The sequence below is a fragment of the Malania oleifera genome, chromosome 5 (genome assembly GCF_029873635.1).
Source record: "Malania oleifera isolate guangnan ecotype guangnan chromosome 5, ASM2987363v1, whole genome shotgun sequence".
NCBI lineage: Eukaryota > Viridiplantae > Streptophyta > Magnoliopsida > Santalales > Ximeniaceae > Malania > Malania oleifera.
Genome location: NC_080421.1, coordinates 99,783,001 through 99,797,333, shown reverse-complemented (window position 1 = coordinate 99,797,333; position 14,333 = coordinate 99,783,001). Strand labels below are relative to the sequence as shown.

General features: G+C 36.6%; 1 protein-coding gene across 1 annotated transcript in view; it reads right to left on the bottom strand.

Annotated features, from left to right (window-relative positions):
• LOC131155636 (uncharacterized) overlaps window positions 1–8,079 on the bottom strand; it is a 93,707-nt gene extending 85,628 nt beyond the window's left edge. The window contains exons 1-3 of the mRNA XM_058108890.1: window positions 7,794–8,079; window positions 7,431–7,659; window positions 7,189–7,325 (exon numbers count right to left, since the gene is read on the bottom strand). Of these exons, the coding sequence (XP_057964873.1) occupies window positions 7,189–7,325; window positions 7,431–7,659; window positions 7,794–7,883 (456 nt within the window). The 5' untranslated portion in view covers window positions 7,884–8,079. The remainder of the gene's footprint in view (window positions 1–7,188; window positions 7,326–7,430; window positions 7,660–7,793) is intronic.
• Between the last annotated feature and the right edge of the window lie 6,254 nt (window positions 8,080–14,333).

The following is a 14,333-nucleotide window of genomic DNA, read 5'->3' as shown; positions in this document are numbered from 1 at the left end:
CTTATGGATCAGACGTCCACAATATTACTGGCCCTAGAATCAAAGAGAAGTATGCTGTCACAAATTTGCCCAAGTGGAAATCATCAAAGGCTTTCATAATGTCAGCTTTAAGAATATCCCAATTGTCTTGAAAGAAATTATAGCCCGGGCTTTATCACTATTGCATCCCTTTAGAACATGAATAATTTTCTATTCATTAAAAGGTGTTCCCAGCTACAAAGCAGTGGCTGTACTTATTTTTCTGAAGTTGCTTCCATCAGCCTTGGGTCTCCATGAGGCAGTTTCGGTGTAAAGGTTGTCATAAAACGTACAAACGCCTTCTTCAACAGTTCCTTCCTCTTCCAAGATCTCCACGCAGATCAACACCTGATTTATGGAGTTGAATCTTCTGTGAGAGGTCACTCTTTGGCGAAAGAACTTTGTGTTTCATTCTCCTTCTTTAAGCAAAAGAGCTCTAGATTTTTGCCTCCAGGCAATCTCTTCTATGCTTTTTTTTATATATATAGAAAGAAGAGAAGGTACAATGTGTGGGGACAAGAAGTCCACCAAGTTAGAAGAAAAAAGAAAACAAAAAAAAAAAAACACACACACAAGATCACAAAATAGAACTAAACGAAATTAACCAAAAAAAACCCCTTTTTAAACCATTTCCATCATAATTTACCAAACTCTTCAAACTTGCTAATTCCTTTTAGCCCTTCACCTTTTTGATTTATGCCATCATCCAAATGCACTTCATTTCCTCCAATATCGCTCAGCTTTAAATCCATTTTATCCAAAAGAATTTTAGCTTATAACTCCTCCTTCGGGATCTCCTCCATTGGAGTAGGCAAAATTCCATCCCCACGTTGTGCCATATTTGCCAACCCACCATTATCAAAAATAGAAACTCCCTCCAAATCTTCCAATGAGGGTGGATGAACATAAGATAAATTCACTATTTCATCCAAGAGTCAGAAACATACCCATATTGTTCTCCTAACTGACCCAACAACAATCCCCAACCACAATCAAAATCACTATAATCATCACTTACTGTTTCTAAAAAATTACCCCATTTCTTTACCTCCTTGCCTTTTCTAGTCTCATTAGAACCTCTGGCATTCTTCTCAACTTGAGGAACTTCCACAATACTAAACTCTTCCTTAGAATCTCTCCTTAATACCTCTGTCATAGACTCGCTAGAATTACTCTCTTATCTTCGAATATCTTTTTCATTTCAGAACCCAAACTGCCTTTCGACGAGCATAAACCGTATTACCTTAAAATTTATCAGTATAAATACAAAAATCAACCATTTTCTCCCACAAACCCGCTTCTTTTTCACTCTTTTCCACACTTCCTTCTGAAAATTCTACTAGACTAGACGCAGATTTATGACCATATTCTTGAATCAAATTTGATCTTCTAATATCCTGAACTTCATTTTAACTCTTGATCATTCCAATTCATCATTCAATTCAAATTCTCCCTGAGGGGGATCCTCTTTATTTTATCTTCAAAAGAAAGGCCTTATGCTATCACTTTGTCATCAATCCGTTTGAGGTCCATTAGGATAGCATCTTTCTTTGAACAAATGAATCCAAGGGTATTTTTCTTAAACATGTGGAGAGTCTTGAGACATGTTTTCTAGATTGGGACATTAACCGATTGTTCATATAATGCAAGTTCTGACAATGGTGCTATTAAGTATTAACTATTTGAAAAGAATAACTAAAGATTGAAAGGGTTCTATCTTAGGACATTCTATGCATGTTAGCTATGGTGCAGCGCATTGTAAAACTCATCGTAAAGGAGGGGATTAGATGACCTTCATTAATCTATTATCAAGATTTGATGTGATAAGGTCAGTGAGGTCATCTCCTGCTCAACTCAACTTTTCAATAGTGTTTATAGGGGGAAAAGATATAAGAGCCTGCAAAGCCTTGATATTGAAACAAGGTGGATTTCTGCATATATGATGTTGGAGGCCACCAAAAAGTTTCAAAGGCTTTTGAGCAACTAGAGGAGGATGATCAACAACTTTTATTCATGTTTCGAGGTTCATGAGGATGAAAATGAAGACAATGTATATGTGGAATGATGGCCAGCAGTGTGAACGACGGCCACGGTTGGTGAATGATGGCCAGCAGTGTGAATGACGGCCAAGGTTGGTGAATGACAGCCACCTACCATGAGATCTTGCCACAAGCCAGAGGCTATAAATTGAGACCCCCCACTGAAGCTAAACTACACATCTCAACTGCAAGTTGTGTCCTCTTCTGTTTTTCCATATTTTATTCTCTGTGTACATATTAAATAGGGACCCACGCATGTAAAGAATACACAATTGAATATACAATTGATTCATTCTCATTCTCTACAGTATAGAAGAGCAAAATGAAAAGGAAATAGAAAATTGAACCCTCAAATGATTTTAATTGGAAAAATGCAAGGTGTTTAATTATGTGACATTGCAATTTTTTTATATATTGTGATTATGCTTAGAGGGTATGGAGGAAAGGGCAGCACACTGGAAATGTGCTTTCTTTGCAGTATTTTGGAGGCTGTGGATGGAGCATAATGCACGCATTTTTTCAAAGAAGAAGTTGTCCTATTTGCTGGTTTGGGAGAAGATGCATTATTTGTCTTCCCTTTGGTGTGTAGGTCATGGGAATTTTCAAGGGGTGAGCTTTTTATATTCAGCCCCACTGGCGTTATTTGTTGGATTGTTAGTTTACAATGGTTTTATTTGTTCTTTTTAGTCTTCAGTTTTTTCCCCTCTGTTTTTTGTCTGGATTTTTCCAGACTTTGTTAAGGAGATGTCTTAATCTATTAATGATGTTCTTCTTTTACTAAAAAGAATATATATATACACACGCTTCGCACATGTCTTTCCGATTGATTGATATCACTATCGTTGCCAGACATAGATAGCAGAATTTAATAACAAGCAAAGCATTCACAATTTTTGTCCACTACTGATGGAGAACGGCCAGTGGAGAACTTTCACTGTTTATACTGTAACCAAGATTTTTACTTTAGTTTGGGAAATTCTGATTAATTTTATAACTTAGTTAATTTAGGATTATTTTTGTCTATTTTGAGCACTTTGGAGTTATTTTACAATTATATGTTTTAGTTGGGGCTATTTTGTAACTATATATTTTAGATGAAATGTTACGGTATAAGTATTTTCTTTGTTATGTAGACAGTTAGTTATCAGAATTCCCAGACTGCTTTCTCTCTCTCTTACAGTTCTCTCTCCTCTCTTTCTTCTTCCTTTTTCTTCTTCCCCCTCCTTTCTCTGTTCTGTTCTGTATAATCTCTCTCCATTTCTGTTATTCCAGTCTCTCTCTCTCTCTCTCTCCTTCTGTTCTTTTCTAATTCTCTGCCCAGTCCATAATTTCTGTCTCCATTCTTCTGTTTTGTCCTGCACAGCAGCTTCTCTTCTTCTCCCTTCTTCTATCTTCTTTTTCTCTCCTTCCCTCTTTTTCTCTCCATCAATTCTTGTCCTACATCAATTTGGTATTGGAGCAAAATTCAATAGTCCCAGGCTTCCTTGTTGCTGCATTCCATCAGTTAACTGCCACCATTGTACACTGTAAGGCCATACCATAGTTGTCTCAAAGTACAGCTCAACTGCAAATTTTCTAGAAAATTATGGTCGTGCCCCCAAGTTTCAAAATCCCGTTCCAATTAAAATTTATAACACCTCCATCACCGTCAGAATCAGAACCCTCTAAAACACCACCTCCTGAAGTGTCATCACTGTCTGACCACCGGAGAAGCCCCACGCGCCAGCCAAACATCTTCCAGCCAACCACCCTTCAAATTTCAAAATCTCATACTTCCTGAAATTTTCTTGACACACCACCACCATCACTGAAACCACCACCCCCTCAATCTGCCACCAGCCAGAGTATCATTGCTAGAGGCACTTTGGCAGTAGCAAACATGCCCCATTCACTGGCGACGCACGTATCGAGAGTTCCAAAACGCTTATGTAATTTCCTAAAATCATGATAAATTGAGTTTAGCCACAATATTTTGGAATTTTCGGGAGATTTTACCTTGGCTTTGATATATTTTGACCTATACTATAGGATATTGGACTGCCAATGCAAATTTCATTGGCTTGAAGGCATTTTGAGATTTACTGCGACAAATTAGTTTTTCTTCATAAGATTTTGATGTTGGTCCGAAGAAATTCAACTTTGAGTGCTAGACATATATTTTGGAGGATAATTCAAGCTGCCAGCACCTTCTGCAACTTCCAAAACTTCAAATATCGATCTGCTCGTGATATTTCGATTCCAGCCTCTATATTTTGTTTTTTCATATGGAGATTTTGTTGTTTGAAAGAAAACTAGTTGATTGTGTTTGGTTCACAGTTTGAGTTATATTTTGCAAGATATTAGGCTGCCATTGTAACATTGACATTTTTTGAGTGATCTTGGACTGCCAATATCCTACTTCAGGTTTTGTTAGTGGAATGTTCTTCGAGCATCAGAGAGAATTGACAAGAAATAGTTGAAGAAACTCCTACGCTGCAAAATCTGCATAAGAACCTTTGAACTTACACCACTTGGAATCCACAGAAAATGTTTTAATGTTGCTTTGAATTTGCATCAGTCCACATTCACTCTCCGGTTTTTTTTTTTTTTTTTAATGATGAGAAAATTCGACATATCTAGACCAAATGGTTGACAATTCTCAGCAATTGAATAAACCTAGGTTCCTCCTGATTTTGATGGTTGTTCAGGTCCTCAGGCTTTCCTAGATGGGTTGATGACAAGGAGAGTTATTTTAAATTGTTAACAGTTGGGTGACCATCTAAGTATCTACATAGCCAAATCAAAACTTCTCAGTTTAGCAAAGCAATATTCTTATAGGAAGCAACTAGTGGAGCAATTGTGTAGTCTTCGTCAACTTTCTTCCAGTGTAATTATTATATTATGAATTGCAGTTTTTTTGATTGAGTAATGATTAGGAGAGATTTTGAGGTTGTTTGGAGGAAGTGCACTCAACACTACTAAATCAATTTGTCAGTCATCATCGTTGGTCAGCCTAGAGAGTAGTTCAATGCCTCTGCGGGGAGAATCGGTTGTCTCCCTTTTCTACCCTAGTCGTGGATGTTTTAAGTAGCATGCGCTTCCATGCCGATGATTTGAGGGTGATTAGAACCTTTGAGGTCTTTCAATGAAGGGGGGAGGTAGAGGTGAATTGTCTCCAATTTTCAAAATATTCCATTATGTTTCCTTGAGGACATTTTTATGAATATGCAGTTGAAAATTTTCAAAAAATTTCAGGATTAAAAATCAACTTGTCCAATAGTAGGGTCGCAAGCATTCATTGGGAAGGCAGGGTTTTAGAGGGCTTGAAGGCTTTAGTGGGGTGTGTTCCTTGTACTAACCCATTTCCAATACCACCCCCCCGGGGGTGGCAATCCTAATTTTGTAGCTTTTCTATTACCCAATGAAGGTGATTGAGAGGGTTGATTGGAGGTTGTAAGGGTGGACGAGGCACATCTATCTCTTGGGGGCCGTATTATACTCATTAGTTTCTCTCCAATATCCCTATTTACTACTTATCTCTTTTACAAGCACCCGCGAGTGTCACTAGGACTCTTGAGAGGTTGATGCATGACTTCTGATCAGATTATGTAGAGAAAATAAGAGAGATCACCTCATCTAAAGGCAATTAGACATAAAGTGGATTCTAAAAACATCTCTTGTAATTGGTAAAACGTTGTGGAGGTTCCTCTTAGATGTTAACTTCCTATGGCACGAAGTGATAAGAAGTAAGTATGGCCTCCATTAGAATGAGTAGGATACGAGGGGAAGTGTCATTATTTCTCATGCAAATCCCTTGGAGTTTGTTTCCCAAGTTGTTTGTCTTTTCTTTCCTTTCACCAATAGACTAGGAAATGTAAACAAGGTTTGGTTTTCTTGGGGGATGCTTGGGCGGGTGAGGGCTCATTGGAATTGATGGTGCCTCTTTTGCTAGCTCATTTCCCCCTTCACAATGCACCGATCAATGCTTTCTTTTCTTCTTGAGGGGCTTCTCTATCTTGGCATTTCACTTTGTTAGGAATCTCAATGAAATAGAGGTCCATACTCGCACCTCATTTGCTTACTACCAAGCGGATAAGAGGTATAGGAGGGTGATTCCTCAAGTCTCTTTTGTTCCAAATCCTTTTTCTTTCACCTCTTAACACTTTCCCCTAATCTGTTTCCCTAGAGCCACATCATTCAGAAGGAAAAGGTTCACACACAGCTAGCCAGTCCAATCAGGAACAGCCCAAATACCTGCTACATGTGCCACAAGCCCAATGAAACCAACCCTCACCTTTTCCTTCACTGCCAGCAAACTACCTTTGGTATGATCTTTTCTTTTTCTTTGATGAAGCTTGGGTGGCGCACAATGCTAGCAACGTTTTGGGATTTTGGGAAAAGCATGACTGGAGGAGCTCTTTCCTATCTTGTGGACCCTTTGGCTCAAGAGGAATGTGAGAACTTTCAAAGATGTTCAACATGTCCTAGCCTGTTATGGATAGTGTGGTGCTTTCCACATCTTCATGCCCACTTTCTTTTCTTTCTTTTCTTTCTTTTGTAGGGGGAGGGGGGGGGGGAGCAGCTTTTGCATAATTCAATTGTATTTTTTGTATATTGTATGTTGCTTTTTGGTATCCTCCTTTAATTATATCTTGTCCTGTTTTTATTAATATATTTTTTCTTGTGAAAAGAAATCAGCTATTAGTATTTTGAGTGGAAGCAACTCCTTAAATCACTTAATACCCTTCTTTTTTTCTAAATTTTAGAGGGGGCAACATGCCTCCATGGTGATGAATGTAGGTCTGCCACCGGAGCTAATATATATACATGAAGGGCCCAACACAGAAACTAACCAATTTAAACCAAACTCAACGCATTGGAGATAAGAACTCTATTCCGCCATTTAGATGCCAAGAAATCTGAGGAAAAAGTGAAATAGAACTATTGTAGCTTTTAGAATGCAAAAAATTGATATTCCAGCATCTAAATAGTTGTGATGGGTTTCAAAATCCCCAATTATGAATACCTAAAAAATCCAATACTCCAAATCCCCAATTCCTCACTTTTCCTCTCTTCTCATGGCAAGCGAACAAGGCAGGCATCTATACATTTGAAAAAAAAAAAAACATGAACAAAGATGATCGAGGCCCACCTGTGAACGTTGAGATAGAAGCTTAGCCCAAGCAACCATCGCCTTCGATTTTGCCTTTGGTTTCGCCAGCCGTTTCCCCAGCCGGTTCGAAACCCCACTAACTCCCTTCGGTTCCTCCACGTCCGACGGAGAATCCCCTTAATCCCATCAAATGAAAATAAATACGTAAATAAATAAAGCATGTAAGAAATTAAAGACCCATAGTCGATAAGATCAAGACATGCAAAAGATCAAGATCGTACCTAAAGGCTCCGGTGATGCCAAAAGCTCGCCTTCCACTGCCAGTTCAAGGGATCTTTCAGGCTCCGCCACATCGCATGCATCAGATTCCTCGGGGGTATTGGCCCAAATGGGATCAGGGGATGCAAAATCATCCCGAGAGTCAGCACCCAATCCCTGCGCGGGACTTAGAGCCTCAGCCGGCAATACCGTGGAAACCTCGTTTGTCGACGACGACGACGCCTCCCCCGCCTATGGTTCCAACCAAAACCACCACCCAAAAAAAAAAAGACAACGGGATTCACAAACCAACCCCCGCTAACATCACGAATCCAGAGGCTCTAGGAAACAATAAAAGAAGAAAACGAGAAAGGAGAAGAAACCACCTTAGAGCGCTTGCTGCTGTGCAGAGGAGAGGCCCCAGGCGAAGAGAGAGGACGCTTGGAGGAAGACGAGCCTCGCCTGGTTTCAACCATGTCTCCCGTCTCTGATCCAAGTTTTGCTGCAGGGCGACGGAGAGATTGGTGCAGATCGAAATCGGATGCTTCCAAGATTGAAGGGGTTCCTGAAGAATTACTAGTTGTGTATTTTGTATGTATTTTATGGAGAAATGGGTGGGCTTGTTACGAAACGTCGGGGAGTAGGACGGTGCTTTAATAAAGGAACAAATATATATATATATATATATATATATATATATATATATATATATTGAGTTGGGGGGAAACAAGATTTACAATTGCAAACAAACAAGATTTACAATTGCATGGCATTCGAATGATTTCTTATGTAAACCGATTATATTTTATAAAAGACGTATACTCATGGCAAATATTTTAAAAATAAACATAAAAAACTTGGAATCTTGTAAATATTAACATTGAATAAGTTTTTTGGTTTTTGAAAGTTGGGGTTTTAAATTTTGATTTATGTGACTTCATATGAAACAAAGTTTTAAATTTTATTTTATGAATTCAAAATTTAAGATCTGAATTCAAGTTAATAACTACAATCATATGTAAATGTGATATGTGAAGTTTAGTGCAGGGGAAAATGTCAATAATATATTGTTAATACAAATATTATTGCAAACTTTATATAGGCTCAATTTGGGCACAACTATGATTGAGATTTGAGGCTAAATATTTAGGTTGAAAATTTATCTAATTTTATTCCGTTTTATTTTGTGGTTGTGGGGGTGCTTGGATACTAAACTTTTCATTAATGCCTGCCCTTTTTAAACACAAATCGCTTTTGGACACATTTTATTATATTGTGAGTACCGACACGGTGAGTTGTCCAATGCATGTCAACCCGACCATATGAACTGTCACACCTCCACCGCCAGTATAGATATTTGTCGTACTCTTGGCCAATAATATTTAAACACATTATAAAACATTTAAAAAATCATTTAAGGATGTGGTTAGGTTATTATGATTTTCCCTTATTTGATATTATATCGAAGCACGTAGTTGGTTTTCTATTTTTTATTTTTGGTCAAAAAAAATTAGATACATGAAAAAAAAATCGTAGGTTTGATTAAGTTTGCTCAAATTCATAATTTACAATGAAAAATAAACACATAAACCAATTTTACATCACATACACAGTCATCTTATGAAAACATATATTTGTTCATGTTGCAAATCTTGAGTTAAAATCTTAGGAGGGTGGGGAAGGGGAATGGAATTATATATGGACTATCCTACATTGCATAGCTAGGTGTCACGAGCAAAGCTTGTTCAGGGCATTATGTTTGCCTGTGATCGCTTGTCTCATGTGCTTGTGATGGGTTTCCATCATGTAAATACTAGTGTAGGGTTATTTTCTACTAGTATTTTATTTGTATGTCAAATAAGGCAGTATGACTCCTCGGTCACTTTGATGTTTCCTAGTGTCAATATGATAATTACATAAAAACCTCTTTAGGGGAGGGTGAGTGTTCATCAGTCATTATAAAACTCACTATCTATTGTCAATGTGTTTAGTCTACTTGCCTCCTTCGCCACAATGTCAACAGAGGTGTTGTTAATGAATTACGTTTGTTTTAATGTTTACTGCTTGCTTGCCACGGCTTTCATGATTTGATTATTGTTTCCGCTGCTATTTGAATGAATGTTCATATAAGTGTTTCATGGATACATGTTGGTAAACGATAGGCTGACTAGTTAAGCAATAGTGTTTTAGCTAGCGCCGCACGAACCTTCATAAAGGTGTGAAAATAGTTGGGCCGTGACACTTGGTGTCAGAGCAGTTGCTATGAGAATTCAATTACCTTCGTTGTGGGATTTGGAAAGTTTTGGTGAGTGATCATGGCACCAAACAATACTGAGAGGATCGGCACACTGGAAGCACAAGTTGAAGAAACAACCAACAATGTGGCCAACGAGATGACCCAACTGAGGGAACTTGTTGATGAAGTAATGGGATCACAAAAACATCAAGCAAGTTTGCTAGGTGAGATGTCAAAGGACTTTCGCCATACAGTGGAAACTTTGCAATCGCGGATGGTTGATTGGGATGCAAAGATAAATTTGATGGTTCTAGCTATGGGGAACTCTCCGGGAGTTAGAAAGACTAAGGTACCAAAATCCATGATGCATAGGGGTGCCTGAGATTCCAAGGAGTTAGAGAACTTCTTGTTTGATGTGGAGCAGTACCTTCACGTTGTGAGGATGGCCTTAGAACAGACAAAAGTGGATACTGCAACCATGTACTTGGTTGGTGACGCCAAACTATGGTAGCGTACCAAATACAAAGATATTGAAAATGGAAGTTGTGTAATCGATAGTTGGGCAGACTTGAAGAGAGAGCTCAAGGCCCAATTATTTCCTGAGAACGTTGAGTATAATGCAAGAAAAAAGCTGAGAGATCTCAAGCATACGGGGTCAATTAGAGAATATGTGAAACAATTTTCTGCTTTGATGTTGAATACTCGAGATATGTCGGAGAAAAACAAGTTGTTCTATTTTCTAGAGGAGATGAAACTGTGGGCAAGAACTGAACTTCATAGGCAAAGAGTTCAAAACTTGTCTTATAGAGACCTGGAAAATATAATAACAATAATGTTGGCCTTAAAAGGCTTAAAATCTTGTTATTTTATTTTGATGCTAACAAACAAGTGTAATTTAATGTATTTGTGTGAGTAATATTATTTCAAGGTTCATATATGATGAAAGCAAGGTCAAAGTGATCACAAGAATCAAGTGAAACTTAAAAGAGTCAAAGCATGGATTTAAAGATGATATATTAAAACTTGAAGAATATAAGGACATGAATGATTTGTTGAAAGTCAACGAATGTTAAAGTCAAAAGAGCCAAAGAAAAGCAAAATGAGAAAGCTCAAAGAATATTAAAGCTTGAAGACCAAGAAAGAGTCAAAGCAAGCATGAAGACTTGAGTGTTTAGAATGTCAAGTCTTAGAAGTCTTTATGTAAGTACTTTAATGTTTAAATATCGTTTGAAATATTATGAAGCTTTTAAGTTAACTTCATGCTTTTAAAATACCTTTTAAAATACTTGAAAAATATTTTTATAAGGTCAAAAATTATTTTAAAAAGGTTAGAATCATTTCTGGAATGAAAAGCACCAAAAAGAGTATTTCCAAATGCTGTCAAACTTCAAAAGCAAAAAGAATGAGAATGATTTCAAGCATGGCATATAAAGTTTTTAGGAAATCCATTGTAAGTATTTCAAAGTTAAATATCGATTGAAATATGTTTTGAAGCTTTTCCAGGAGAATATGACGACTTAAAAACCTATTTAGGATTATTAAAACAAGTTTTAATTAAGAGAGCAAATCATTTTTTTTGGAAAATGTTTTTAGCAGCTTTTTGTCTTTTCAGATGACTGAACTCTCTGTTCAGATGACTGAATTTGTAACTTCAGATGACTGAACTTCATGTTTAGATGTTTGAAGAATTACTTCAAACGTCTGAAGAATAAGCTCAAACGTCTAAAGATTTTCTAAGAAGAAACAGAAACAGGAAGTAGCTGTTTAGATGACTGAACCAGGACTTCGGTCATCTGAACTTGACTCTTCGGTTGTCTGAACCCTATCTTCCTTCATCTGACCCTGTGTCCAGTTCATTGTTTAAAGGGTCTCAGGAACTTCAGATGACTGAACTCGACTCTTCGGTCATCTGAACACTACTAACGGGCATATTTTTCATAAGTTTTTAAATTCAAACTTATATTGCTTGGGCTCCAAACTTTCTAAAAACTTGGGAAATTATCTAAGGAAACTTTAGCAACAAGGAAACAAGTTTGAAAGCCTATAAATATATGGTTTTGCAAATCAAAACATACCATGAATTGAAAAATCTATTTTAGAAGCTCAAAGCACTCTTGTTATTCCAAAGCTCTTTTGTTCACTCATTGCAAATCTCTTTTGCTAAGATATTTTGAAGTGCTGATCCTTCTTCTCTGAATTCCTACTGCTAATCCTCATATAAGAAGGATATTGGTGAATTCTACACTTAAGCTTCATTATATTTCATATTGATATGTTACATTGAAGTATATAGTGCTGAACTTGTACTAACTTGCTTTTTGTGAGAGTATATTTGTACGCATATTATATCTTGTTTCTTGTTGTTCTTTGACGTTACAAGGATTGTTTGGATCGTTGGCTAAGCAAGGGGATATTGCTTAGAGAGGCGGGCTCTAGCTTAAAGGAGTGACCGAACGAGGGGACATCGTTTGGAGAGGCGGGCTCTAACCTAAATGAAGGAGTGTTTGAGCGTGGGGTATCGCTTGTAAAGGTTTTGTTCCACCTGTCAATAGAACACGTTTAGTGAATCCTTTGGTGGTTTTCCAAAGGCGAGGACGTAGGCTAGGTATAAGCCGAACCTCGTAAAAATCTTCGTCTCACTCTCTTTTTCCCTATTCTTTATTTTCAGTACATATTTAAATTGCGTGGATGGTTTAAATTTGAAAATCATATAAACCACGTACATTTGGAAATCAAGTAAACCTTAAAGTTTGATTTTGATTTGGGTTGCGAAAACCGAAAGGGAGTACATTGGTTGAACCATTCTTTGCGGAAACCATACGTGAGTACGTTACTTAGCTAAACATCCCAAAGATAAATTAACTTAAGAGTTTATTTGAATTTTGAAGTTTGAAAAGAGTAATTGGATTTTATATTGAACATTATATTGAAGAAGAAATTTCATATATACAGGGCTTTGTTCAAAACTCACATTCATCACAGGGCTAAAAACATTAAAAGCTGAAAGTTACATGTATTATATTGATTGTGATTGGATGGTATAAAGCTTGAGATTGAGTGAATTGTGTTTATATTTCAGAAAGTGCTAAATCTTGAATGATTTCATCAATCTAATAGTGCTGAAATGAATTTATATTTGGCAATCAAATTGGTTGTTGGTTTGAGCATTGTGGTTTATAGGCTTGGCTAGTTTAATTATTTGTGTGGTTGAAGATTGAATGTTTTATTAGTTGTCTTGTTTATTGTTTAAGAGTAACCAAGTTATTGTTTGATTGAAAATATAGATAAACAAGTCAAAGAATTGGTTAAATATTAAAAGAAGTTAAGGACTTTAAAAAAAACTAAAAAGAAAGTTTTAAAAGCCAACTCACCCCCCACCTTTTGGGAAGCTATTCCTAATTTCAATTGGTATTAGAGCGGGGTTATAGTAAATCTTAACAAGTAACTATAGAAAGATCCTAATGGCTCACAAAGGCGTAGCTCCCTTTGGAGAGGGACAATCTTCAACTAGGTCTCCTATCTTTTGTGGTTTGAACTACACATTTTGGAAAAAGAGAATGCAAATCTATCTCCAAATGATGAATTGGAAAGTATGGGAAGTTGTTATAGATGGAGATCAAATTCCCACTAAAATAATAGATGGAAAACAAATCCCAAAAGAGAAGAAAGATATGACCGATCAAGATTATAAAATGCTCTAAACAAATTCAAGTGTTGTAAATGTTTTATATTGTGCCTTGGATGCTAATGAATTTAATAGAGTAATGGCCTGCAAATCAGCTAAGGAGATATGGGATAAGTTAGAAGTAACATATGAAGGAACAACAGATGTTAGGGATAATAGGGTTGATATGCTTGCAAGTGAATATGAAGCATTTAGAATGAACTCGAATGAATCCATATCCAGTATGTATACTAGGTTCACTTATATAATAAATTCCCTAAATGTCTTAAGAAAAACTTACACTACTTATGAGATGATAAGAAAAATTCTAAGAGGCCTTCCTTTCATGTGGGAACCAAAGGCTACTACTATCACGGAAGGTAGAAACCTGAAAAACACATTTTTAGATGAACTTATAGGTTCTCTCCTCACATACGAAATGACAATGAATGAAAAGAGCGGGAAAACCAAAGCCCAAGAAACAATAGCCTTCAAAGCCTCAAAAGAAAACTCTAGTAGTAAAGAGATGGATGAAGATGAAGCATCCTTTATATCTAAAAAGCTAGCAAAAATTCTTAGAAGGAGAAACAAATTCAAAAGAAGAAACCAAGACTCCAAATCAGATGAAAAAGATATTGGTACCAAGAAATCTAAAGATAAAACCCCTACTTGCTATAATTGCAATAAAATTGGACATATAAAACCAGAATGCTCACTATTAAAGAAAGAGTCTAAAAAGAAAAACAAGAAGGCCATGAAAACTACTACTTGGGATAGTACAAGTAGTTCGGAGAATGAAATAAGTAACCAAGAGGTTGCCTACACGTGCTTTATGGCATGGGATAACAAAGAAAGCTCATCAACTAAATCTTCAAATAATTCTTGTAGTGATAAATCAAGTGATGAAGGTATGCTATCTTATGATGAACTTTAAAATGATTTATTCAAAGTACATAAGATGCTGATCAAAGCAAATAAATAAAATACTTCCTTGAAGAATAAAAATGAAAGTATAATGAAAGAATT